Source organism: Sciurus carolinensis, chromosome 7 (genome assembly GCF_902686445.1).
Source record: "Sciurus carolinensis chromosome 7, mSciCar1.2, whole genome shotgun sequence".
Taxonomy (NCBI): Eukaryota; Metazoa; Chordata; class Mammalia; order Rodentia; family Sciuridae; genus Sciurus; species Sciurus carolinensis.
In genome coordinates, this window is record NC_062219.1 from 9,869,789 (window position 1) to 9,897,261 (window position 27,473).

At 48.1% G+C, this 27,473-nt stretch overlaps 1 protein-coding gene across 3 annotated transcripts in view; it reads right to left on the bottom strand.

Annotated features, from left to right (window-relative positions):
• The window catches only part of Zdhhc14 (zinc finger DHHC-type palmitoyltransferase 14), a 264,704-nt gene that overhangs the window by 44,041 nt on the left and 193,190 nt on the right, over positions 1 to 27,473 (bottom strand). For all 3 annotated transcript variants that reach the window (XM_047558180.1, XM_047558179.1, XM_047558181.1), the window contains exon 3: positions 18,239 to 18,397. In XM_047558180.1, the coding sequence (XP_047414136.1) occupies positions 18,239 to 18,397 (159 nt within the window). The remainder of the gene's footprint in view (positions 1 to 18,238; positions 18,398 to 27,473) is intronic.

A 27,473-nucleotide genomic window follows, 5' to 3' on the forward strand; every position in this document is an offset into this window, starting at 1 on the left:
CTGGGGAGCCCGGGCAATACAGGTGGGACGAAGGTGTGGCACGAACAAAGTGAGTGAAGGAAGAGGACAGGATGTCAGGAGGACCTGAGTCCAGGAGCCAGCGTGCACAGAGACCGCCCCCCTTCATCTGCTGTTGACGACAGTATCAGACACTCTGCTTTTAACCCTGAGGACCGTGGCTCTGAACCTGTTCCACTCCCTGATGTTTGGAAAATCTGAGGATGGTGTCCCAACCCCACTGCAAGCACTCCAATGACACTGAGCGCACAATGTCCCGAAGAGGAGGGAATGCTGACCCCCCCTGGGGTTAGTGCATGGAAACCTGAGTGACTTACATCAGCAGCTGATTTAAAATCAAGTTGTTCTAAGGAGGCAGATGAGGCAGATGCCCACCTATCGCGCGGTGGAGGCACAGACCTTCAAGGGGCCCGGCCCAACCCTGCCACCACTCAGAGCAGGCTGCTGTCCTGTGCTTTCCTGGAAGGTCCTCTGAACAAGGGCGGTGGCCCAGCAGTGCGTCATGAGATGAACTTAGGGTCCACGACCAGCGTTAAAACCAAGAACAGAAGAGAAAGCCTCCAGGCCTCTTCTGCTGCGGGAAAGTCCTGCTTCGGGGGCTCAGCCCAGAACGTGTGCACACGGATCCCAGCGAGAGCTCCTGCCCCACGGAGATCCGCTCCTGGCAGTGAGAGGCCCTGAACGACTTGCTGAATAGTACGCGCGTGTGCAGACCAACCTGCATGAGGCGAGGTCCCAGTGGTGGCGCTTGCCTCCTGCCAGATGACAGCAGGAGGACCTCCCACTAGGTTTAACTGAAAGAAACTGACCATCGTTGCTCTTGGAGTCTGAAAATGTAATGTGTACTTCCCGGAGGTCTGGAGTCGGGCGATGATTTAGTTTGGACTGGGCAAAGGAAACAGTTTTCCCCAGTTGAGAATACTAACCTCATCACAGAGCCAGAAAGTTTGTTTCTCAAGAGAGAAAGGTAAAATGGAGAGCTGAAGGTCGATGTGGCGGAGGAACACCACAGCCTCTTCTTCCTCCTCTTCCTCTGCTACCCTCCTCACGACCCCTGCTGCCAGCCCAGGTGCAGCTGTGGGGAGCATGGGGCAGTGGAGAGACCCAGCCTCTCCTCACTGAGCTCACACATAGGTGGGCAGAGCTGTTCACCCAAGAAGGCCACCCACAGCCCTGGTCAGCGCTGTGAGGGAGAGCGCAGAGTGTGGGTGGGGTGTACATCGAGGCCCCCGCTGGGACTCCCCTGAAAGGCGATGAGGATTAACAGAAGGGAGCCAGGCGCCCAGGGTCGAGCCAGGTGGCACTGAGGAGCTCAGCACATGTCCAGGGGCAGCAGCGGGCCAGGCATGCTCTCCCGGGCCTTGTGGACCAGGTGAAGTGGTGTGGCCTCCTTCACATCAGGGTCAGATTCTGTCTGGGAATGGTCACACTGGTGTCGGGGCACAGGCTGGAGAGGAGCAGGAGTAGGTGGTGGGGGCACAGCCCTGGCACAGAGTGGATGGAGTTGGGATTCACCACATGAGCAAGAGGCACAGAAGCTGGTGACGATGGTAAGGCGGGTGTGGCAGAGGAAGGGCTCGCCGGGACTCCCTGAGCATGAAGGGTGCTGGCACTCAGCAAGGACGGCTGGGAAGACGATGAGGGGTGTTTCCCAAGTGGAGCTGCCCAGCAGACGGCTGCATGCGCTAGACTAGAGCTCAGAGAGGGGTCTGAGCTGGAGTCAGAGGCTCCGAGAAAGACTTCTGGAAGGCAGAGGGCAGGATGCAGGGCGGAGCACGTGCTCCCCAGAGCCACCGAGCCAAGAGCCACACCAATAGAAAGGGATGGAGCAAGTCAAAGAAAGATGCGCGGGGGAGAGGGACACAGAAACAAACTCCACCGAGTGCCTGCTGTGGCTGAGCTGGGCATGAAGAAAAGTACTTCTAAGTGAGTTGCAGCTTGTCACTTCCTGGCAGAAAGCAGGCGAGGCTCGGCCAGAGGCGCCCCTGCCAGCTCAGACCCAGCCTGGCCGCCCAGTCCCTGCATGAGAAGTGGGCGCTTCCGACTGTGCTTGGGCACTGTGGGAGTCGCTGACTGACCCAGGACAGATTGGAACTGGTCCCTGGAGGCCCCAGGAATTCTGTGGTTGAGGGTTCCCGCCAGCGTGGCATGCACAGCGTCACTTGTTTGTTGAAAACAATTTATAAATAAATGAGCAGAGTAAAGGAGACGTAGTTCATCCTGAGACCCTGCTTTCCAGGCGTGGGCCGGCTTAGCTGCCTCTTCTCATTTGATGCGCAACCTCTCTTTCCATTCCTCATCCAGGGACTGTCCTGAGACTTGGGGTGACTGACACATCCTGAAACATGCGACTGCGGAGACAGAACGAGGCTCAGTAAGGCCTCACAGCGGGTAGTTGGTGGGATCCACCTAGTCCAGCTGTCTGGGTCTAACAATATTGAAGGTGGGTGGGGTCGTGGCTGAGGCCTTGATCATGCCAACTAAGGCCTCTGCAACCTCTGAAGCCTCCTCTGCGATGAACAATGATGATCCACCCTGCAAAATCATGGGGAAAACTTCCAAATAGAATGCTCGCATGTTACTGGTCAGTTCTCTGTCCCCAGGGGACTGCTAATGGTTTCATCTAGAAGGTCTGGGAGAGGATCAGCCTGGATCCCCTCTGGGGTCCCTTGATGGCCCCCTGTGGCATCCTGAGGCTCTGGCTCCTACCTGTGCTTCCCCAGAGTCCACCTTTGTACTGCCTTATCACCCCTGGGTGGTCCTGAGGGACGGGCCTCCTCCTCGGCCTGCCTGAGCTCTGTGCGGGTCTCCACTGCTCTTCTCCATGGCCCCAGGAGAGGGGAGACACGCTGCTGCTTGGAGTAGCACTGAAAACGGATCCTCTTTTGTGGTACCCATAACGCTTTTTGTGTAAGGCCATTAAACAGCCCACCCCACTCACCACAAACTCAACGCTCTTTATGAAGTAAAGAGCTTATAAACTGTCAAGAGCTGGGCAAGAGATGGGGTGACAGCGTTGGTGACGGGAGACCTTCTGGGTTAAGGGAGCAAGCTGCATGACTGGGCCTCCCTTCAGGCTTGGCTGGCATCCTCAGCGGCTCTGGGGGAGCCCACACCCCACGTGGGAAGAGCCGCTTCCCAGGGCCAGCGTGGCTGCTTTGCCCCAGCCGGCTGTCCTGGGGCCCTGCTCTCCAGGCCATGGACACTGCATCCGTCTCCACCTCTCACTCTCCCTCTGGGTCGGTCCCCCTTTCTTTCTGTTCCAATGACCTCCCAGCACTGGTTTCCCATCCTTTTCCTTTTCTCGCTCTGCCTCTGACTTCGCAGGCACCAGCCAGACGGATGTAGCGTGGCGTGTGCTGCTCCCGGCTCTGGCTCTTGGAGCTCACCTGTGTTTCTGGGTCCTCACGTTTATTTTAAACCACTGCATTTCAAGATCTGGACTGAGGGTCAGAAGGTTCTAGGTGGTTCTAAACTCAAGTCACCAATCATGATATAGTTCTTTCTTTAAAAGCCTTAGTTTTTAACATGGGGAAACCCACGTTCTCAGGAGACAAAGAGAACGGACTTGTTCTTTTGTCTCAACCCCATGAATCCGAGGAAAACTGAGTCCTGTTGCTTCCTCCTTTTAAATATTTCTGGAATTATCCACATTTCCCATCCCCAGGACACTATCTTGGGCTGGGCCACTGCCCCATCTTGGCCCTGGGGCCACAGCCCTAACCTGTCTCCATGGTTGCATGCTCTACCATGCAGTTTACTGTGTGCTGGACACAGAGGGTGCTTTCTCCAACTCGGATGAGGGCACTCATCCTTTGCCCTCATAAGATGGACACCCCCTTGTGCGGCTTGCAAGGTACCCACTTCCCTCCTGCCCCTCAGCCTTCTGCGTGTGGAGACTGCAGTCAGGTAGACCAGTCCCTCAGCTCCCTTCACCAGGCAAAGGGAGGCAGGAGTAGAAAGGCCATGTGCTGGCTAACAGGCACTCACCCCTGGGCCTCAGATGAGGTGCTCCTTCCCCTGGGCTGGGAGTCTCTCTCCTAAGCTCCCACACGGCAGGTGTTTGCTAATCTATCCATGTTCCTCCTCAGAAACCTGGAAGCTCTTTGGCTGCCCCAGGCTGACTGCATTCACCACTGCCTCCCAGGGCCCACCTGCCAGTGTCCACTAGCACGAGGCTGGACACACCTTCACAGTTGGTCAATATCTCTAAATAGGTGAGTGAATGACATGCTCACTGGCTGTGCTATAGCCCTAAAAGATCAGGGTCACCAGCCCTGAGGCTGACAGCCTCCCCGAGCACAGTGGGCAGCCAGTTTGGGCCCCCACACCAGCTACTTCCTCTTAGCATGACCAGAAATGGGCTGGTAGTAAGCAATGGTTTCTAGGCACAAATCTCTTAGAAGAAAACTGGTTGCTGCTATTGGGTGACCAGTGGCATGTCGCTCCGCTGAAATGCCGTGGTGGTTCAACTCCTAAGACTGCATTCTAGGATGTGTCTCGCTTTTGCCAAAAGTTGGTGAAAAGGTATGTTATATAAGCCTTTGCCACAACCCCTGTGGAAAAACCATGGCTTCAGATTGAAAAGATGATACTGTAAGTGTCCTATTATGATTTGTGGGAAGGTTTTCATTTCTTTACTTTGCGTGTTCTTTTCTCCCCAGTAGTTCTCAGGTCATAAAGGATGGGGACAGGAATAACCCAGGAGGGAAAGAAGCTTCAACCCTGTCTACATGGCCATTTTGTCACAATAGTTCCTTTACCACAGAACAGTGAGCACGGGCCAGCTGCTCACCCTGCGCTGCCTGCTAGCTGTGTTCCCTTCTTCCTAAGGAAGGGGTTAAACACAGCTGCCCTGCACCAGGCCCCAAAGGTCCCACTGGGGCCAGGAGGTGTCCAGGCCTGCCTCCCACCTGTGGAAGCTACAGGCTACACACCTGTTTGGGTTGAGAGAGAAAAAGAGGAAGGAAGTAGAAAGTCCAGTGCAGTTTGCTTTCTCTTTTTAGAAAGAGAGTTTTTAAAAATGGCATTCCTGGAAAGAAATGTTGTTATTTATTACTTAAAAAAACACCCACAGAAACCCTCTGGGGTAGGGTGGAGAGAGGACACCCAAGTCCTAAGAGGCCTCTTTTCCAACAGCTTGAGTCTAAATAGTGAGCCTTAACTGTCTTTGTGTCGTGAACCTTTCGGCAGACGGGTGAGGCCCACAGCCCCAGCCCAGAATGTTTTATATATATAACATCCATGAGATGCAAAGGAGAAATTGCATTTTCAAAAAAAATTTCATTGAAAATTGTTTTGAAACAGTAAGGTGTGTGCTTATTTATTAGTAGGCTAACTAACCTAGCTATGGCTTATCAACCACCAGAACTTTAAAGCAGGATTGGTGCAAATGTTATTCTGAGGTCTCCATCATAACCAACGTCAGAGGAAATATATGTAGTTCCTGTGGCGATAAACACTACTAATGTGCTTTGCTGCCTATAGTCATGATCAGAGGAAATACTCAATTTCGTTTAGATGTCACTGAAAATAAAGACATGATTATCTTTCCAGTCAAGGTCATGGGCCTCCTGAATTCCATCCCTGGCCCCAAGTCAAGAATCCCTGCTCTAAGCAAACCTGAGAAGCCAGGCTCTTGGTGCCTGGAGATGGTCAGTCCCCAGGAGTAAGCTGCACCCCACATGGGGGGCCACTCCTGTCTGCAGTCCTCATAGCAACTGAGCCCCCCACAGCCTCCAGGGGAGCTTGATCTGTCCAGGCCCCTGGGGTAGATCATTTAGCTTTTCCTCACGTCTGGGGCTCAAAGCTTCCTCTTAGGTTGCTGCTTTCCATCAAATTCCTGGCACCCTCTGCTCCCCGTCTCAGCTCACTTCACTGAACGCTCTCCTTGGACCTCAAAGACCTCTTGGGAACTGTGAGGCGGAGAAGGCCCAATCCAAGGGCTACAGAAAACCAGGAGACTCTTCCCTCCTGGGAAGAACTTCAGAAGGGCAAAGCAATATTCACACATGTATGTGAGAGAAGTTTTTTAAAACATTAAAGTACTTAGTGCACATCCCGTCTGTTGACTTCTTGATAATCCTGGGGATTGAAGTAGCAGGCTGAGCTTACTTATGACTCTGCAGGGGCCCAGCTGGGATGGAGCAGGTGGCCGCCTTCTCTTGCTCCTCCAGGAGTCATGAAAGCCTTTTAAAGGCTGGGGACTGTGGCCACTCATCGTCCTGCTCCCTCCCCACAGTCCGGTCCTCTATGGTCTCATCATGGCAGATGCCAACTGTCAGAAGAACACAGAGCCTTACAAGCAGGCTGGGCAGGAAGTTAGTAATTCTTCCTTGTCCCACAGGCTCTGGGAGCTGACTTCTGGTTCCAGCCGTGCCGTCTGACCTGGGCAGGTCCCTGCCCACCTGGACCTCAGCTCTGCATCAAGTGACCAGTGCTCAGGCTGGTTTGGAGAATGAAAGCCACGTGGAGAATTACCTCCCAAGCCAAAAAGCCATGCATAAACACTGGGTGGTGTGACAGAAAGGAAAGTGTTATTTTAGTAAAAATGGCCTCTATGAACTGCTTTCACTTCCCTCATCAGAAAGGTCATAATTACAGTTCTGCAGGTATGTCACTGGATTTTAAAATAAACATGTTTATTCCTTTTCCCAAAATACAATCTCTCCCTTTTGATTACCCCTTTATTTGAAATAGTTTTCAACCCTTTTAAAACATAAAGTAAAACTTAACTTATTCCAACACACCAAATTATTTTTATAGCTTTTGTTAAAAAATGTACAAACATGCATTAAGCTTTCAGAGTTAAGCACACTGGTTACTGTTCCTGATGGAAGTTTCCAGCCTTGAACAGCTCAGCTCTGCCCAACTCCCACGAGGGGTGGCTGGCAATTTGTGAAACATTTATTGCCTCACACCCAACAGAGCATCTGGAGTTGCTCTACCCACAGCATCTCAGGAGAAGAACCTTCAGGGCTGGCGAGGTATGCCTGGGCATTTGCCATCCATCCTAACTCCCGAGCCCATTGCTGGAGCCAATCTTGCTTCTAAGGGACTCAACTCAGTCTATGATTGGTCACTGGGCCTCTGATGTAAGGTGGTATATGGGTTAAAAGGAACCACTTCTTAGAAAGTAACTGGTCTTAATCCTTCAAATTCCCTGTCAGATTGTACCATCGGGAACACAGTCTCTTCTGTTCCTCTCCAGTTGGACTATCTTTCCCGCTCATTGACATTCACGCTGGCCATGTGCCTTGCTTGGTCACTGGAGTCCTCACAGATCGGGTATGAGCAGAGGTTGTGAGAGATACTGTGTGACTCGGCTCACCACAGTGTGGTCTCATGTCCACCATGAGAAGAATGTACCCTGGGAGCTGGTTTCCCTTTAGCCTAGCCTCAGAGTAAAATCTGGGAAGACCTGACCTTGAACCAATGCTAGAGTTAAGCCTCAGACTTGTCCCAGACAACCTGCAGACACACAAGAGAGAGAGATGCTACTGCTAAAATCCACCAAGAGTCTTGAGGATGTTTGTTACACAGCATCACTGGGCAATAGCTAGCAAATACATCTCGTCAACTCACTCAGGTATCAGATCAGTCCTCCCAAGGTGGAATTTCACCCTTCTGGATTTCTTTCTGGAGCATTATGTGCTAATGGCTATCAAGTCCCCCCTTAGGTGGCATCAACCTCTCTGTGTGGCCACCACCTGATTTTTTTTTTCAGCTTTGTCTTCTTCTCTTTATGGGAATTGGTCTAAAACATCCCTGCTGCTATCAGACTAGTTATCCTGCGTGTTGCAGTATTGCTAAATATTCCTCTAGGATATCCATTAACTTTTCAGGACTAAACAGAAGACTCCTCAAGGGCTGGGAGTCTGTCTTATATTTCTTTGCACTTTGCTTGCACAAATAGCCAATAATAAATACTTTTGGATTAGTTGTGTTGAATAAAATGTGCAGGAGGCCATTGTTTTGAACTAAGTTTTTGCACTGGGCCCCAAAAGACCAGATTAAAAATCAAAATGGAGTCGCCCAGACTAAAGGCTGATATCACCAAACCAGAGCTAAGTTGTTACTTGCCTGAGAAATCAGAATGACTACACACACATAACAGCCACACTCCCCAAACGGGCCCGTCTCCATCCATGCGACACCGAAGCTTCCTCTGCTTTAATCCTTACAAGAAAAAAGTACCTAGATGTTCATTAGTCAGTTATTTTTCTGTCTTCCTGTTCCTACAATACAAGAAAAATTCCTTGAAATGGCCAATTCACTTTTTGCTCTTTGTTTCAGTTTTCTTCAGCCTTTTTTGCTGTAAAACCAAACTCCTCTGCTCAGTTGTTGCCTGATTCTAGAATCACAAAGCCAATCAAGATCTTTTAAACTGAATTTCTTGTTATTTTCCCTGCTGATAGTTGTAAATGCTGCTCCACAGGGTATTCGGCAGACCTGATCGAATCTCTGATCCTGACCTGCAGCACTGTGGGTCAACCACATGGTTCACCTCAGACACCCAAGGGGATGATGGCGCCAGGCATGTGGGGAGAAACAGCTGTATGGAATGAATCGACTCCAAAATTACAGTTAGCGTGGGTTGCATCTGGCAGGCCCTCCACAGGTGCACTGCTTATTAACTTTTCACAGTTGCAAGTCACCTCAGCAGCGTCCTTTTGGAAGGAAACCTCAGTGGTCACTGCTCTGAGACAATTCCCAACTCAACCGGATGGCTGTTCCCAGGACAGGTAGAAAGTCTTCCTGTGACTCATTCCCTGACAGTGCCTAAGACCCCTGGGGCGTGTGCTAATGCAGACTCCAACCCGCCATTCCATTTGAAGGACTTCATCTCTGCTCACATATAGTTACACCTGTAGCAAACAGGTTGCAAAGGCGATTCTGGTGAAAGATGAAAGACTTTCTAGAATTTTATTTTGGTTACTGCCTAAAAAGCACCTCTTGGCACTTTTTCAGTTTAAATAGTTTTGGAAGAAAAATCTCTTGGTAGCAGAACGTGGGGATCCGATGGGAGTGAGCATGTTGAGGAAAGGGCTGCCAGGGAAGGGGTGGCTTTTCCAGGTAGCACAGGGGTGGCTCCAGCTGGCAGTGGGGCAGACCCAAGGAGGAGGGGTGGCACCAGGAGAAGAGCTCGGGGTGCCCAGGGACCCAGAAGGAGGGAACCAAGAGGGAAGCCCAAGCAATGACAACTGGCAGGACTAGACAAAGAAAGGAGGGAATATGTTAAGTGCACCCCAAGAGCAGGTGAGAAGGCTTCTGGGACAGAACGCCACCACCTTGGGTCAAAGAGGCCAGGGAAGTTCCTTGGAATTCTGTCAGTCACTGGAGCTAGTATCACCAAACCATGGATGATGAGCACCTGAGACCACACTCACAACCCCGCTGAGAGAGACCTGAGCTGCCAGGGAGCAAGCCAGGAGTAAGGGCAGCAGCAAATCCACACCCAGGGCCCATCTGCACTGTGAGCCTGGGTCTGGCTCTGAGCTTTTCATGTAAAAGAACAGAACCTTCTAGGAACAAATGGCAGAAGTCCAATGAGGCCGCGCAGTTTGACACTGCCTGTCATTTTGCAAGTGTCACGAAACCCGCTAGCACTGCAAATAGATTCTCTGTGAAAAAACAAAAAAACCTCTGAAATCTGTCTTCCTGTGAAAGCTCTCATGACTTTATCCTTATTGAGTCGCAGGGCGGGGATGGGAGGCACAAATGCCCACTGACCTGAAGCTGAGGAACTCTCCCGGTGGCCAAGGGACGGGAGGGGGTGCACACAGGAGGGGCTGCACCCACGTGCATTACTCAGACTGTCTGATATATTTTCAAGTTTAGGTACAGGGCCTGCTGCTGAAGCCAAAAAAAAAAAAAAGAAGATAAAGCTCACACTCAGACAAAACCCACAAGCAAGCATGGACGCTGGAAGGCTCCAGTGGTGGAACCCAGGCTCCTGAGGACGGTATGGACAGCGCAGAGAAAGCCTCCGCGGGTCCCCAGGGATCTGGGACCGGCCCTTCTGGCTGCTCCCACAAACCTGTAGGCCGAAAGCCTTGCTTTTCTCTGATAGTCAGCCTGTCCTCTCGTTCTGACCCCTGGACATGTCCACATGGGGCCTCCTGCCCGTCCTCAACCGGTAACTCCTCCACTGGCTTCACAACGTGCAGTGGGGACCGGACTTCTGGGCCCTCCTAGAACCTGCACCTGGTTCCCCTCCCGTCTCACACATTGCTCATCCGTCTCTGCCTTCCCCACCAGACCCCAGACCCTGCTGAACAAACTACACACCTGAAGGATCACTTTGGAGATCTGGAAAAGACGGAAGTGGACAAGTAAGCACGAGCGCGCGCGCGCGCGCACGCGCGCGCACACACACACACACACACACACACACACACACACACACACCCAGAGCATGTGTGTGGGCCCTGAGGTCACTTTCTGCAACTCGTCTATGAGGGACACACCGGCCTTTATACCCAACAGTGCTGGTTTCCTTGACTAGCTCTATTTTCAAAAATGTTATTCATAATTATTGTTTATTTGGCTAATTGAATGCTATGGTTATTTTATCTTGTTCCATGCCTCAAACTGCATTATATTTATAGATATATTTGTGAAGGGTATCCATTTTGATTTTCTACTGGGACTCCTAACTGATCCATGGTAAAGTACGGTCATGGATTTATTTGGTGATTAATAAACCTACTAAACTTATGACACTAGTTCTAATGTTTGTTGGTACTGTTATTACTGGTGTTCTTATCATCTACAAAATGATAATTTAGTTTCCTCTTTTTTGTTAGATTTATGTTCATATTTATTTTTCTTTTCTTATAGCATTAGTTACAAAAGATAGTTAAAAACTAGTTGTGACAATGGATATCCTAATTTGTTTCCAACTTCAATGTACATCACTTTACTACTTTACGGTACAGAAAATGTTAGCTTTAATTTTTCTTTTAAAAACCATGTTAAGCTGGGTACAGTGGTATATGACTATAATCCCAGCAACTCAGGAGGGTGAGGCAGGAGGATCACAAGTTTGAGTCCAGCCTCAGCAACTTACTGAGATCCTGTCTCTTAATAAAAAATAAAAAGGGCTGGGGATGTAGTTCAGTGATAAAGTGCCCTTGTGTTCAATCCCTAGTACCAAAAAAAACCCAAAAAACAAAAACAAAAACCATGTTAAGGAACTTTCTTCCGTACTAGACTTCTATTGCACAGCAATAGTTTTGCATAGCAACTTACCATAAATGTAGGGGCTTTAAGCAACACAAATTTATCATCTCACGATTCCATGGTTGAGGTGTTCAGCATGACCTGACTGGCTTCTCTGCTCAGTCTAAGGCTAAGATCAAGGGACATCCAGGGAACAGTTCCCATGCACAGCTGAGGTCTCTTCCACATGCCCTGCTGCTGGCACGATCCACCAATTTCCCTCTCACCTTTGCATATGGTCCCTTCACCTTATGGGCAGTGAGGACACGTTAAATCCTTCTGTGGCTTTGAATGTCTGTGTTGGCTCCTCAGGGGCCTTGTGATAACCCAGGATAATCTCACTTTGAGCTCAGTGGATTAGTAACCTCTAATGACTTCCACAAAGTCACTATTGCCAAGCACATAGTGCCCAGGGACGGAGGTCCTGGGGGTCAAAATTTTGCCCAACATGCCTCCCAGTCTTGGCTTAGTTCAACTTAGAGACGGAGGCCACCCTACATCCAACCCCTTTTTGGAATCCATCATCATGCTCATTATCTTCTGTCCTTTGGTCCACTGGTGTGTTAGTAGTTTTAATATCATTAAAAAGCAATTGCATACCTGGAATATACCCTTCTATGCTGTAGGGACTAATTCTTTCATATATAGAATTAAGTGAGATTAAATTTTCTATGTCTCATGTTATCTTTTTACATACATTTATAAGTGAAAAATTTTGGTGGTTTTTTGCATGTTATTTTTGTTAGATTTTTGTCATTAGGGTCATACTATCATGGCAAAATGAATTGAAAAGTTTCCTAAATTCTGAAACACTATATTCAGAATGTAGGAAGTAAGATTGTCTGAGCACAGCACCTTGGCCAGAAAATTGCCTAGATAATTCCATGAGAAACTTGTAATCTACCCATTTTTTACTCAGTCTTTGACCAATCTCTGATAAAAATCATGATTCATTGAGTTTTTAAATCAACTGACATAGAGTCAGACAACATACAAAATAATACATTTTCTAATGACTTAAAAATATCTCAACACATTCATCTCATTTGAATTGATTCCACTTTCTTGCTATGTTCTCTCCTTCAGTTTCACCAGAGGCTTATCTCTTGATTGTTTATTTTCTAAGAAATTAGATCTGGCATCATATTTACTGTTCTGCCTTCTAGGTCACTGATTTTATTTTCCTGTTTTCTTAAGGATTTTTTTTTTTTTTTGGCTATTCTTTCTATCTTCTTGAGATAGATGCTTTGTTTATTTGCTTCTATTCTAAGTTCAAAAATTTTTTTTTGTACTAGACTTTTAAAAACTCTTTACTTCATTGGTCATCTACCATCCAAGTAAACTTCCTGTTTGGAGAGAATCCCAAGATAGCAGGGAGGACTACTAGAGATACATAAGTGGGGCAGGTGGCGCAGGTGTGGCCCCGCCTTGAGGGCTGCTCAAGTGCAGGAGTGAGACGGACCCAGAGGCCCACCCAGACCTCTGAATCTGGAGCCCATGGTCTTGGCATTCAGGACAGTTTTAAGTTAATGTCATAGCACAGAGGACTCTGTGATGGTACCAGCAGTGTACTGCTTGTGGCAGTTACCTCCGGATAGTATCTTGTGACAGGCGTGACTGCCCACGCCCCACCACACAGCCTCCCTTAGCTTGCCTCTCCTGCTTCTTGCTGATTCTTACCAGCACCTGGATAGTCTTTCAATTATTTCCTTTTCCTCTTAGGCTGCTTTTTGTGTTTTTAAAATTTAGAATTCTGAATTACAGTTTTGCATTGTTCTTACTGTCATTTTCCAAATATTCCACAACTTTAATATTGAAGTTTCTGTTGCCCAAGAATTTATTATAAGATTTTTTTTTAAAGTTGCCATTGCTCGTGTTTGTGAAATCATATCTTTGTGGTCGATTTCTTGTTTTATTGTTGTGTCATCAGATGATGCTGTTGGTGCAATATCTGCTTTTAGGAAGTTGGACTTTTTGTGACCTAATATGGTTAATTTTTGTAAATGTTTCATGAACAGCTGAAAAAGGCTACTTTGTAGAAACAAAATTTAACATAATATTTATTCCTTATCAGTTGCTATCCTTGATTTCCTTATATTTCATTGGCTTCAGCCATCAAAAGCAGAGGTATGCTGTTGTTTCTCACTAGCCACTATGTTTATACCAAACTGTTCTTGCATTTTCTGACACCTTTTGCTTTAGGTATTTTGATGCAATATTATTTGGTGCATACATGTTGATGACAATTTTTAATTGGACTCTTTACCAACACAGAATTACTCTCTGACCTGTGTAATGTGATACATATAATACTTTTTGCTTCAAGTTCTCCTTGTCGAGTCTTAATAATCCCTGGCGACTGTCTTTTACTTTGATATACTTAGTTCCTATCACAGTACCTGACACATAAATGCTCATTAAAGCTGGTGAAATGCAAAGATCATGGATTTTGGGAAGCCCAGGAGATTCTGGGTTCCAAGGAGGATTCAATGCCAGCCCCCTCCTCTCCCCTGAATGATGCATTTTCCCATGGGGATCGATTACCCTCTGACCAGATACAAATAGTTAAGAAGGAATTCCCTGATGCTACCCACACCTGAAGGCAGGTGTAACTCCACACCTCCACCATTTCACATCTCTTAACATGTGGTACAATGCTGACACAAAGCCTGGGTTCTGAGGGGCGGCGGTGGCGGCACTCGGCAGAGTGTGCGCTACACACATGGAACCAGCAGGCTGAGTGTGGACACCTGTGTCACAGAGGAGCATGGGACCATCAGGAGGGCACACTGTGGGGCGGGAGTGGTTGGGGAGCCAGGAGAGAGAGTGTAGCAAGAAGAGGGGAAGGAGGGGGGGTGCGCGGGGATTTGAGGAGGGTGGCAAAGCGCAACCCAGACCAGCAGGGATGGACCCTGAGCCTCTGCAGAGGGCTCTGGAGGTTCCTGTGGCACCCACACCAGAAGTGACAGAGGGAGAGAAGACAATGGCAAGACAAGTGCTCCCCTGCATGAGGGAGACTGGCTGTGCTCAAAATATGGAAAGGCCTGAGGCTTTGTGCGCTACCTTCTTTGTCCTCGAAGCCACTCCAGGTGTGACACCACAGGTGCACAGAGGGTCCCCCAGCCCAGAGAGGACAGCAGCTCTGGAACGTCCAGAGGCCCCTCTCAGCTCCTAGGCACAGCTGCCTCCATCTGACCAAGTTAGACTCTTGTACAGACAGTTTGAAAATGCTCGCAAGTCTTCATGTCTAGCAAGCTTTCTTATTAGTTTGCCCACAGCATGTGATCACACTCATTTCAACTAAGTCCCTTTTGGTTATAGGTTTAGGCTGCATTAGAAGTACCCAGTTCTGGAAAAGGCTGGGGCCATTCTGACACTGTACCAGGGCCACCCAAGGACAGACCTCCCCGACAGGGTCTGCCTGACCACAGAAGGTGGAGCACATGCACTGGGTCAGCCTGAGAGGACCTCCTGGACCCATCTGGCTTTTGTCTCCTTCCACCACCTTCGCACCAGTGACCCGAGGGTCTGAGAGAGGGAGGGGCGCCAGGCCTCAGCTGCTGGTTGTTTAAAAATGTTCTATAAACTCAAAGATCATCTAGACGAACAAACGAACCCAAATACTCTGCTGCAAATGTGCAGAAATGGTATGCAGAAGTAATAGAGAAACCAGGCAGACAGAGGAAGATTGAGAGACAGCAGTGGAGCTAAACCAAGGCCCAGTAAGAGAGACAGAGAGAACACACATTCTTCCGCTACTGCATATTGTCTAAATCCTACCAAAAAACCCAAGGTGACTGCTATGTTGTTACAAAGAACCTTGTTTGAATCTGCTATCCAGGAGCCCAATGGCAGGTGCTTACTGCCCTTAGTGTGTGCCAGATCTGTTCTGGATGCTTTGATGGGTACCATCTCATTTACTCTCTGAAAGAAACCTGTGAGGTAGCCCTGGGGTCACCCTGTTTCACTGAGGTGGAAACAAGTGTTCAGATAACCTGCCAGGTTCTGGGATCACTCAGTGACAGGACCAGCGTGCAGCCCTGGATCTGCATGTCCCAAGAGCCAGGTCCCAGCCACGAGTTCTACTCACTAGTTCTATGTTCGCACCAGCATTTGTTCCCACAAAAGTCCTTCCCTCCATCCTCAACTAGAAACTCATAGTCCCTAAAACTTAACTCTCGTTTCAAACATATTTAACAAAGGAAAATACTCTTCCCAGCCACCAGAGAAAGCACATTCCCTCTCTCCTCTCCTCATGCAAAGCAAGATTTATCTACTGTGCCTGGGAAGGGCCAACCCAAAGCTCATCATGACAAGGGTAGCGCATAGTCTAACCCTGGCTTTCCGCTTTCCTGTGCTTTTCCCTTGCTGCAAAAAGTAGAATTCTTTCAGTAAAAACTTTCTATCTAAAAATAAACTACTGGCAAACTCTGCCATTACCCGTCTCTGTGGCAGACATCTGTTTTCCATTCTATTTTCCCATATGCAGAAGGTTCAATCTTCTGGTCATGACAAAGGCCCAAATGTCATGGAATTAACTGCAAAACCAAAGCTATGCAGGCTTGAATAACTGCATGGTTTTAAAAGGAGTTCTATGAGCAGCTTTATTGTAAATCAGTCTTATGCTCCTCACCTGTGCTGTCCTCCATGCAGTCAGGCTCTAGTTAGGCTCAGCTGAACCCAAGCCCAGGACTGTGGACCAGGCTTAGTGGTCACTACTGGTGACCACTTGGATCAGCCTCCTCCTCTTGACCCACCACAGACTTTGCCACCTTCTCTCTTTTTCCTTTCCCTTTGTTATTAGGATCTCCGGTTTCTAGAACCCCTCTCTGCTGGTTAGTGGGACGCTGGATTGCCATAGTGACTTTGTTCTCAGAAAGGCCAATGCCTACTCCTGGGTATTCTAGACCCATGGCTCTATCACCACTGGTAGGAGAGGACACTATTTTAAATGGTTTCACTAAGGCAGAAGCACACCATCAACTGGGGAAAAGCATATCTAATTTTGGTAAGGGGGTTTTACATGCAATACATCAGGGTTCTTTAAGGGACATCTATGACTATGAGCAATAGTGGGAAGAAACTGTGAGTGAACATATGAGCTTTTAGAAAGTGTCTGACAAGAATCCAAAGGGAATTTTAAAACAGTAAGTCACTCTGAGATGGGAATGAAAGTTTTCATCATGACTAAGAATCTAGCCTACAGATAAGAAACAAGATTGAGACCAATTGATGGAAATGAAGAAGTGGAAACCGGGTGTCTAGAAATGGGTAAAGGTTTTGTAAATGAGAAAGTGAAAGAAGTGCCCAGTAAACACTTCTGCTTTGCAGATAACAACTCCTGCAGACTAGAATAATCCCCAGGCCCATAGGAGAGGGCGTACAAGATCACAGGAGCTTGCGTGAGTGAGTGTAAGTTACATACTGTCCCACCATGCCAGAAGTCTTGAGGTCAAAGTGACTGCACAAGAAAAGGCTGCCAACAATCTAAGAAGTCCTGTGGATTGTTCCCTGGAAGACATGTAAGCCGTCATGCTGTTTTGGCTTAAATGTCCTTGAGATGGGTATGGGATAGGCACGGCAGGCTGGCGTTGCCAAAGAAGGTCACCAAATCAAATCACGACTGACACTTGTCCTTGTTGAAATTCTAGTGTGCCCCGACCTTGAGGCCTAGCTATAGTGTTGGTCATCATACCTGCAGAGGAGTACAATATTATCAAGGAATTGTCCAGAGGAACCACTAAGCCATCAAGGCAGCAGTAGTGATAACAGCAATAGCAGCTAACAATTACAGATCATTGCCATATCTGGACCCAGGCCCACCAGTGCCACATCCAAGGCTCTTAACTAAAGACTCCTGACTACACAGGAAGGATGGAACAAAATTCCATGCTGTTCCATGGGAAAGGCAAAACTAATAGTAATGTAAGTTTTATTAACAAAGCCTGATAGGGAAAACATGGCCTTTGGACCCAATTTAGATTATTAAAGTTAGGATGAGCTAAATTTAAGATGAATAAAAGATTGCTTGGCACAACAGGAAGCAAACTATAAAATTTTATTTTTCTCAAGAAAATTGGAGACTACAAGCTCTAAGACTCAAGAAGAGGGTTAGAAATCAGTGTCACCAGGGAAACAAGGCTTGTTCTGGGGTGTATTCCTATCTCTCAGGTATGAAGCAACAGAGGGGTCCAAGCTCATTCCCCCAGGAGTGTCCTTGGTTGCTTCTACTAGAGGCTGGCTGTGGGACTGAGGAAATGTGAGACATCAACACTGTGGTGAGCCTCTGTCTCTCTAGCTACTTTGCCATCTCCTTGCCACTTCACCTCTGAGGAGCTCTGGCCCAGTGGTGGGAGCAGGCTGTAGGCGTGGGCAGCAGCTCCTGGGCTGAAGGGTCAGGGAGCACTTGCCGACCACTCCAGGGGTCTGGGCCCACCACGTTGTAGAAGTCCTGTGCTAGGTCCACAGTCAGGCCAAGTCTTACAACCAGGAACCTCTGGGCTCTCACCTTCCCTCTGCCTGCTTCCCTCATCTGTCCTGGAGAAAGCAAGTAGACAGAGAGTGGAGGTCCTTTGGTTTCTGAAGAACAAAGATCCTAACTCCAGCCCCCTGAAAGAAGAAACCTCCAGTCTCTCCTCCTCTCCCCGCTGAATCCAATGCTTCCAGCTCCAGAAGAGAACTGAACAAAATGTGTGCCTGGCCAGCTGGTCAGGCCATGCAGGGGCCTCGGGCTGAAATGGCTTTATAACACTGCGCTGCGCTGGGGGAATTGAAGGCCTAGGGCACTGCAGGATGCCAGGGGGGAAAAATGAAAAATAAGAGATTGGTAACTGTAGGCCTGGTCAATGCAAATGGTGGCAACAGGCAAATACACCGAACATCAACCATGAATGCGTCTTTCCATGGAGAAGGATTAAAGAGAAGTACACATCAACCCTGCACAACGCCTATTCGGAGCACCCGAAAGTGGCCGCCAGCGCCCCAGGCTCCTACTCACCTACGCAGTTATCGCACAGGCTGCAGTGGGAGGCGCGAGGGGGCCGGAAAATCTTGCAGGTGAAACAATACTTAAGTTTCACAGTCTGGCCATTGATGATGACTTCTTTGGTTCTGGGAGGTGGGCGGTACCCCCCTGAACTGGTGCCGTTTGCAATATCTGCGGAGAAAAGAGAACACTTGCCCTTAGGATCATCACTTCAAACTGGACGTGGTGATGCATGCCTGTAAACCCGGCGTCCCTGGAGGCTGAGGCATGAGGACTGCAAGTTGAAAGCCAGCCTCAGCAATTTAGCAAGGCCCTAAGCAACGTAGAGAGACCCTGTCTCAAAATAAAATATAAAAAAGGACTGGGGATGTGGCTCAGTGGTTAAGCGCCCCCGGGTTCAATCCCTAACACACACACACACACACACACAAAACAAAACAAAGCAAAACAAAATAAAACCCATCACTTCAAGGACTGCTGGTCTTCGCTGCTGGCTGCAGGCCAGGCTGCTCAGTTGTTGGGATCCGGGGGTAGTCACTCATACAGGGGCCAGGAGCCACGTGATGGAGCTCTGGCCAATGGAGTGAGAGCACATGTGGCCCCGCCCATCTGGGGGACCTCCCCCGGAGTCCCGCCCACTCCCTCCCCTCCCATTGGGCAGACTGCGGAGGAGGGCTGCCCCTGGGACCTTGTTTCGTTTGCCAAATTCCTGCAGTGTCAAGCCCCAGAAGGTTGGGCTTTTATGTTTTAGCACCTAGCCTTTCCTTGACTAATGCAGTGCCCTAATTAATTTTCATGTTCAGGTGGCTACTCCACACCCAGCTCAGGGGCCAAATTGGCCTCCTCAAAAATACCAGGTGGGGGACAGGAAGCCGGCATATACATTTCAAAACATTTTTAAAAATCATCAATGCATATTTAAAAATCATTTCTACATTTTGTTTATCATCGGACCCGCACCTTGTTATTTAGAACCAGTTCCAAGAGTGTTGAAGAAAAAACAAATATGTCCATTTTTAAAAGTTTCATTTTATTTCCCCTCTTTGGCTTCACATCAGCATCACCTGGGGAGCTTTTAAAACTAGCCCAGCTCATGGAATGCAGACGAGTGATGTGAATATACAGCGGGGCCGAGAAACCCTCTCCATAGGAACGTAAACGTCCAGTTCTATTCTCATCCCGACTCTCACAGCCCGCTTAGGCTTCTGAAAAGAACCTGGAGCAGCCAAGAGCAGAAACCGCAGGTGCACCGAGCATTGCAGCAGCGCCGTGAGGCCTTCAGCGTGGGCTCTGGAGCCCTCAGCTCGGGTTCTGGAGCTGGCGACAGGAAAGGCAGCCGCTCAGTTTTAATTCACAACCCTTGAAGGACATCAGATCCAGACTGTCACAACATGTTTTTGGCTGATTTCCAAAGTGACAGGACTCAGTCCCATCATCCACTCGTGTCCTTCATACAGACAGGAATTATGTGGGGGTCTCTAGAACTGGTGATATCTTGGCCTTGTCATCAGAATTCTGATTTCATTGGTGTGGGGTACAGTTTGGCATCAAGATTTTTAAAAGCTCCCCAGATATGCCAATCTCTCTAGAGAAGCACCGTTGAGAACACTGCTCTCTGGGGCCTTGTGGCTCCACGGTGGTCTGCAGAGCATCCATGTCACCCAACAGCTCAGCTGAGAAACAGAGAAATAGGTTCTCAGCTCGTCCCAGCTACTAAATCATAATCTGCGTGTATCTGAGATTTGCCAGTGATTTGGGCACCTTAAAGTTTGAGAACCTGATTCAGGGTCTTGAAGATATTCTCCAGGGCATACGTCATACACATGTGCCTTCTAATGAGGTGCTCAAGTATGATAAAGAGCCCAACTCAGAGAAGACACTTTACTTCAGATGAAGGGCTCCATAAGTAAATGCTCACCGTGCCCCAAGTCTTTTCACCTTGGGGTCTCTGGAGGGCTTCACTCATTGACAGGATCTACAGCTCACCTGTCCTGATTCAGGGGCTCAAATGGCCATTCTCCGGCCCCCACACCCCTAGCCTCCTTTAAGGGGCTGTGACAATCTGCCCTCAACCTTGAGCCTATCGCTTTTCGGTGTTAGTAAAAATATCAATAGGGGAACATTTTGTGGCTACCAGCCACTGACTGTTCATGGCAAATTAGAGTTCCACTTGCAGGTTGCAAACAGGGAGTACGTTTGGGAGGGCCAGGATGGAAATGGTAAGGCACAGCCTTGACTCTGCCTCTTCCTTGGGACCAGCCCTCCTCCATAGCACCTGGTGAGGCAGAACATCCCCTCCTGGCATGTGCCCCACCTGCCTGGCACCCTGCTGACTACACCATCAAATGGTGTTAAATTCAGTTCCAGAAGTGAGCACGCCGGGAAGAAGGCGGGTTTTTCAATCTGTTCTGTACTAAGAGAAGACAAAGAGGTGGCATGGTTATGTGTGTCCCTAAGTATCAGGGTGAAAAGAACTGGCTTTGAACACATCAACGTAAAGGTAAATCTTTGCAGGCACCTACTGGGTGCCCGTGGCCTAAATTAATGATTGGGGGCTTCGGTAGCTGTAGGTCAGTGTGAAGTCGACTGTATTTACTTAATTCTTATAAACATGGGTAGAAAAACTAGAGGGTCAGATATAAGTTTAAAAAGATACTCAATCAAACATTTGTGTTCATTTAAGCAGAAAAGTTTGAAGCTGAATTGTGAAGTCAACTATTTTAAAATACAGAAATGGCAAACTTACCAGCTAGAATCACTTACAAAGCTTAGTTGTGAGTAGCAATGACTTGGGAAAAATAAAACAAAAAACTCAAAACAATAAACTAATCTTTACTAGAGTTCCTTACGATTAAGGAAAAGAAAAATTAAACCTTGGATATAAAAGTGAGCTGGAAGCTTGAATTCCACAGAGATAGCAAACTGGAGCTCGAGAAGTGAACCCACCCCTCCAACCCGTGGCTAGGTGTTCCGGAGCTCTGGATGTGAAGGAAACGGAAGGATCAGAAGACCTGGGCCGGGTTGTGAAGTGTTGGAAGGACCAGAGAATGAAAAAGCAGCCCACCGATCTTGAAGGAGGACTTACTCTGGACAACACAGCCCTGCGTGGGGGCTGTGTGGGGCCCGCCGTGGCCTGGGGGCACCTGTGGCTGCCCGAGAAGCTGGCAGCCTCCTGGCTACTCTTGCTTCCTCTTCTGCTTAGACTCCTCCTCTTCACAGCCCTGGAGAGTCTGTCCAAGAACCCTGGGGCCTCTCCCGAGGGCCTGCTCTTCCTGCAGCGCAGGATTCCTCGCAGGCTGTGCTCCAAGCCCTGAGGCCTCTCTGTGCTTCCCTAGGAGGCCACGCTGTTCTGTCCTTCAGTGACGGCGATGTTGCAGTTTCCCTTTCTGCTGTCTGCGGGAATAATCCTGCCTTTAAGGTCCAGTCCAGGCCTCTTTTGTGAAAACAGTTGGCAGGCACAGTTGCTTATTTCCTCCCTTGGGCTCTCATTGCACTTAATTCATTTATTTATCCGGTTAATCGATCTTGCTATGCTTCTGCTAGATGCCAGCCCTGGAGCTGAGGGCTTCTTAAACCACCCTGAGGACAAAAGCTTTTCTTCTCCGTCAGTCTGCAGCCCATGGCCAGTCACGAAGCCTTTCTCTCCTCAGTGGAGAGCACCAGCCTCAGGGGCCTGAGTTCCATGGCACAAAGGGCGAAACTGATTGTTCCTGCTCTGATATTCAATTATGCTGGTTTTGGGGTGGTTTTTTACCCTTCTTTTTGTTGTTGGTAACAATCACGCCTCTGCTTCTTAGGGCTGCTCTTTGTTGTTTAAATACAGCTATTGACAAGAATAATCAAAGCCTACAGTAGCTAATAGTTCAAGAACACTAGAATGCTGGGTAAAAACCCCTGAGTAGTTTCTGCAAGTTCCTGTAAGCCAGTATTTATTTCTCAAGGACAATTTCATGCAGAAACACTCTGAGAGAAAGTGTAAAGCTTGAAGTGGTCCTTACCTTCACAGAGACCTCCGCTCCCCAGTTGTTGAGAGTGGTGGCAAGAAGCAGAATAACAGCAGCACCACATCTAGTAGTGACCTTGCAACCAAACCCAGGGACAAAGAATCGAGGGCCTTCGGAATGGAAAGGGGAGGCTTGTCTGTGTGTGAGCTCAGGGACCAGAAACTGCCACTGACAGGTTGTTTCACTCAAAGAGAAGCCCTGGGCTAGCCAGGGGCTCAAGTAAGTGGACGGTGACCGGTTCTCCTGCTCTCAAAGCCAGTTTCTGCCAGGGAAGTCATCTCCTCCTCCTGAAAGAATACTACAGCTCTGTCGACACGGATGCATGTTATGGTTCCAATCCGAAGTGAACCCAAAGGCCATGTGCTAAAGGCTTGGTTGCTAGCCAGGGGCACTTTTGGAATGTGGTACAATCTTTAGGAGGTTGGAGGAAGTGGGTCACTGGGACATGGCTTTGAAGGGGATATCTTGTCCTTGGTCCCTGCATACTCCCTTTCTCTCTCTCTCCTTCCTGGCCACCATGAGATGAGTGGCTTTGCTCCACCATGTGTCCCCCATGATGCTCTGCTCAGCCCAAGCCCACAGCAACAGAGTCTTGTGATTAGGGACTGAAACCTCTGAGACTGAGCTAAATAAATTTTTCCTCTTTAAGTTGCTTATCTCAGGTATTTTGTCACAACCACAGAAAGCTGACTAACACAACCCATTGGCCTCCTGCTCCAAGTTGTTAGAAAGTAATGGGGTTTTGCTTTTACAAAATGCAAAGGGAAAAAAAAAAATCTCAATTTTTGCAAGATGCGGATTAAGATTTTTTTCCTTAGTGAATGGTTCAGAGGAGTGATATTCCCTGGGGTATTTAAGTTTCAGAGGTCATTAACTAGCTGCCAGAGTGCCTGCCAGGATGGTAGGAACCTCTGCTGATAAGAGTTCAGTTGGAATGATGACAAAGCCCAGGGCAAATATGGCTTTACACTGGAGTCGTCATGGCCCTATCTCTGTGTGTGCTGGAGTCCAGTCCTTGGAGGCCACCGACACCCAGCTGATGGACCTAACAAATCTTCCTTGTTCAGAAAGCTCTTTCCATTTGTGCTGTGCAGCCGTTAGGACAAAAACCACCCAGTCTTGGAAAGACAGACCCACTAGGAAGGAAGATGGCAATTTTTGAGCCACTTGCCAGAATTTCGTGACCTACAATCTGTCAACTTCCAAGCCCACAGAAAAATATCCATGATGATTAGCTATGTTAGACAAGTCAACTTCTATTAGGGGAAAAGTAGAGCGAATTCGGGTCTGTTTATCCATATTGGCTAGGTCTTCACTCAAGAGAGTAAAATGTGAATATTTCCTTGCTAATACATCATATAGCAGCCTCTTTGTCTTTACAAGTGCTTATTGACAAATATGCACACAGGGGCTCACAAAGGGACGTGGGTTCTCCATTCTTTCTCCAGTTAAAAGCTTTACTCTGCAAGTGAGTCTTAAATGTTGGTCTTCAAGGACTGAAAGTGATGCTGGGCGAGCTCACTGGGCAGTTTCAAAGCTGAGCCAAGGTGGGCAGACAGGCGTTTCCTCTGCCTTGTCTCTGGCCCATCCCAGGAGAAACAGAGAGCACCTACCTGCAAAATCAAGAAAGCAAGGAAAACTCCCAGCAGCAGGTGGGGAGGAGAGGGAGGGGTGGTGACAAGCCTTTCTGCCCTTGCTGGAGGATGCTGGGAGATGGGAGCAGAGTTTCCCCTGCGGTTCAACCCACCCTGGTGGTGCTGCCATGCTGGTCCTGCGTGGCCCTCAGTGAGGGGAGCTGAATGGGCCAAGCATGGGTGCTCCCTGCTCTGAGTGGCAGGGATGTACAGGGCGCAGCTCTGGGGGCATGCTGACCAGGGTGCCAGTGGTGGGCAGGTACGAGGGGAGGGGCTGTGTGGGGCAGAGGTAGGGAAACGGTGAGTGGAAACGAGAAACCCCTGTCGACGCAGTGGCTCACACAAGCCCGGTCACTCTTTGATTGTGAAGCTGGTTTGAAGTTGTGTGAGATGATTTAGTTGAGAAAGCACAAAGGATTTGGGCTTTTTCTAGACTTGGTCAACAAAGGTTATGGGTTGATCTCCTTTAGATGAGAACCTTCTCAGTGTTGGGACTAATGACACGTTAACTAACTCAGGCTGACTCCTTACTCCCTGGCCAGTGAGCAAAATCAAGGCTCAAAGGCGGTTTCAAAGTTTTATGACGATAAACCGGACCACCGTCAGGGATTGGTTAACAACAGTTCCTCGAACGTGATCAGCTAGTGCTTGCCATATAGTCCAATGGGACTCTTGCCTGCATGAACCCCCCCTGCCTTGCTGACCTTTAAGCTGATTGGTTCCCACCTAGCCCCCACCCTACATAAAAACTGTGCGATTTCCTCAATAAACGAGTTCCTGCTGTGACAGGTCTCCCTGATGCGTCTGATTGTCCTCCACTTGGAGGGCTGGGAGCGGGCGGTCTACCTATCCCCGTCTGACTTTGTTGGGGAGTGTCCCCCTTCCCTTGTCGCTGGTTGAGAAGAGCAAGGGGGCTTAAGACCCCGACATCTCAGGAAATAAATAATGTCAGATGAGAACTTTAAATAGGCACTTCTTGCCCCATGAGCACCTGACTACTTATGGCTTTTCAATAAAGCATTGAGAAAAGAAATACAATGGAAATATCTGTAGAGAATAGAGTAAAGCAATCTTTTTTTTCTGTCTCTTTATAGAGAATAGAAAAAGGTGACCTCTAAGATTGAACTTCATGTACAACTCAGTGCTAGTTTAACCAATTAACTAATTCATTTAGATATTTTTTAGGTGCCCACTACATACCTGTCAGTCTTCTGTGGATACAGTGATGAGCAGGACAAGTCCTCTGCCCTTTGTGGCTTACACTGTGGGGAGGGTAGGCAAACCCAGAGAGTGGATGTTTTTGATCATTTAAGTGTACAAACAAATTATATTTAAAAGTAGACTGTATACCTGGCGGATGATCAGGATTACCTAGTGACACGATTCTCAACCAAGGGTTGAGAATCTGTCCTGCCTCCAGGGGAGCGTAAAATGTCTGGAGACATTTTTAATTGTCACAGTGGGAGGGAGTGCTACTGCGAGAAACTGAGCTAGGGCCTGCTGTTCAAGGTGTGGTCCATGGACCGGCAGCATTGACATCACCAGGAAGTTTGTCAGAAATGAATAATCTTGGTGCCCCCTCCCAAGCCTTCTGAGCCAGAATCTGCATATTTAAAATATAGATCTGCAGCTGACTCAGATGCACATGAAAGTTGGAAGCCCTGCTATGCGTGTAAACACTTGTTAGCAAGGACACACTTGCTGTCCAGCCAGACACCTGTTAACTGAGCTGGGAAGTCCCCATTCTTGCCTTTGCAGCACTCTGACCAGAGCTGTATTTAAAGCACGTGGGAACCTTTAAAAAAAACTGATATTCCTCACTCCTAAAGATGCTTATCTTGGGTGGGGGCTAGGAACATGAAATTTTACAAATGCCACCTGTGTACATCTGATGGAGACAGGTTTGTGTCCACGGCAAACATGACACCTGTAATAGCTCAACCCTGAGGCTGAGTTTCACTGGCAGGAGAATCTAAGAGGTCGGCTAAGGACAGAGATGCCAGAGAGGAAGACGTGCCATTTACAAAGATATCGATGTTACTCCAAGAGCCGATAGAGCTGAAAGTCTGCCCGAGGAAACAGCCAAGCCTGGTTTTTAAACTGTTCGTTTTTGTTGTTATTTATAACAGTGTGACGTTTTGTTCAAAGAAAATTCTAGAAGAACCTCAACATATGCCACCCACCGGAGTGAAGCGACCTGATTCCCATGATGATCCAAGCATGTCTGCCCCTTGCCCTGCCCAGTCTGAAGAATGCAGCAGACAGTGACTGTGGCCTAGAGTGGGTGCCAGAGTCGGTCGTGAGGAATGGCCGAAAGGAACTGAATTCCATTCGGGGAAGATCTTGTGCACATATGTGCGCTCTCATGACATTAGCAAGATGGCGCCACACATGAATTTTAATGTGACGATGGAGTGGTAGGCATCAAAAATAATTCCACAAGTACAAAGCCAAATATTCCTAAAAATAGCTCTAGAAGCATAAGTTCTAGAAAATTGGAACCCAGAATGCCATCGCTGTGATTCTTTTAATCTGGTGGAAGAAAACGGGCCTCAGTTTCTCCACATTTGGACTATGACAATTTGGGTTCTTGTAGCTCAGGGCCATTGTAATTCAAGGGAAGCCTTGAACTGCCAGATGCTATGACGTGCACAACTATCAAAAGTTCTTTTCTCAGGCCTGCTCAGATCCTGTAGGGCGATGTATATATATAGCTCTAATTAGTGCAATTAAACACAGAGGAAGAAAGTGCTCAGTAGCTATGACCCTTTTAGTTTAACTAACTGAGTTAATCCAATATATGCTAATAGCAAAATGAAAATTAATGACTACCTTATTTTTTGCCGCGCTATTTTTTTTCCACTTGGATGCAAAGCTTGTCCTTGAATGTAAAAGAAAGAAAAGTGGCTTTGTCCTTGCAGAGTATTAATTTCCCTCAAACGCTGTTAAAGTTCTCTGAGCACACACACACACACACAAAACCACTGTCCTGCAAACATGCAGACCAGTTCTACTGAAGGCCAAAGTGAGAAATGCGTTTCCACAGCACAGGGCACAGACTCTGCCCTGGCAGAAGCTACTGACTACGGTGCAACGACAGAGATCAGTTTGGATTGTCCATGTTTGCAGTGTGATAAGACAAGTGGATGGGAATGAGGGTACCACAGGGCCTCTGGAAGCCATGCAGAGGCAGGGCTGACTCCACACCCCACAGGAAAGTGACTCGCTGCTGCTAAGTCTGAAGGCCCCTGGTAGGAGGGTATTAGCAAGGCCCCGGAGGCGGGGACTGCTCACAGGGCCGTCTGCATGGAGCAATTGTCAGATTTTATCTTTAGCACCGAGGAGAAGAGAGAAGGGTCTCACCAGCACAGAAGCAGGGGATGCTATTTATAAATAGACCATACTTTAAAGAATAAAAATGTCCATCTATTTGGTCCTACTTGCTCTCTCTCTCACACTCTCTCTCTCACACACATACACACACACACACGCATCTCATCAACACAGATCATTTAAAGTGAGTAAGAATCTTCAATAATATGAATAGCATAAATTAATATACTCACAAACTTCAAATACTTTTTACGTTATATTAGAATAACCTGTTGG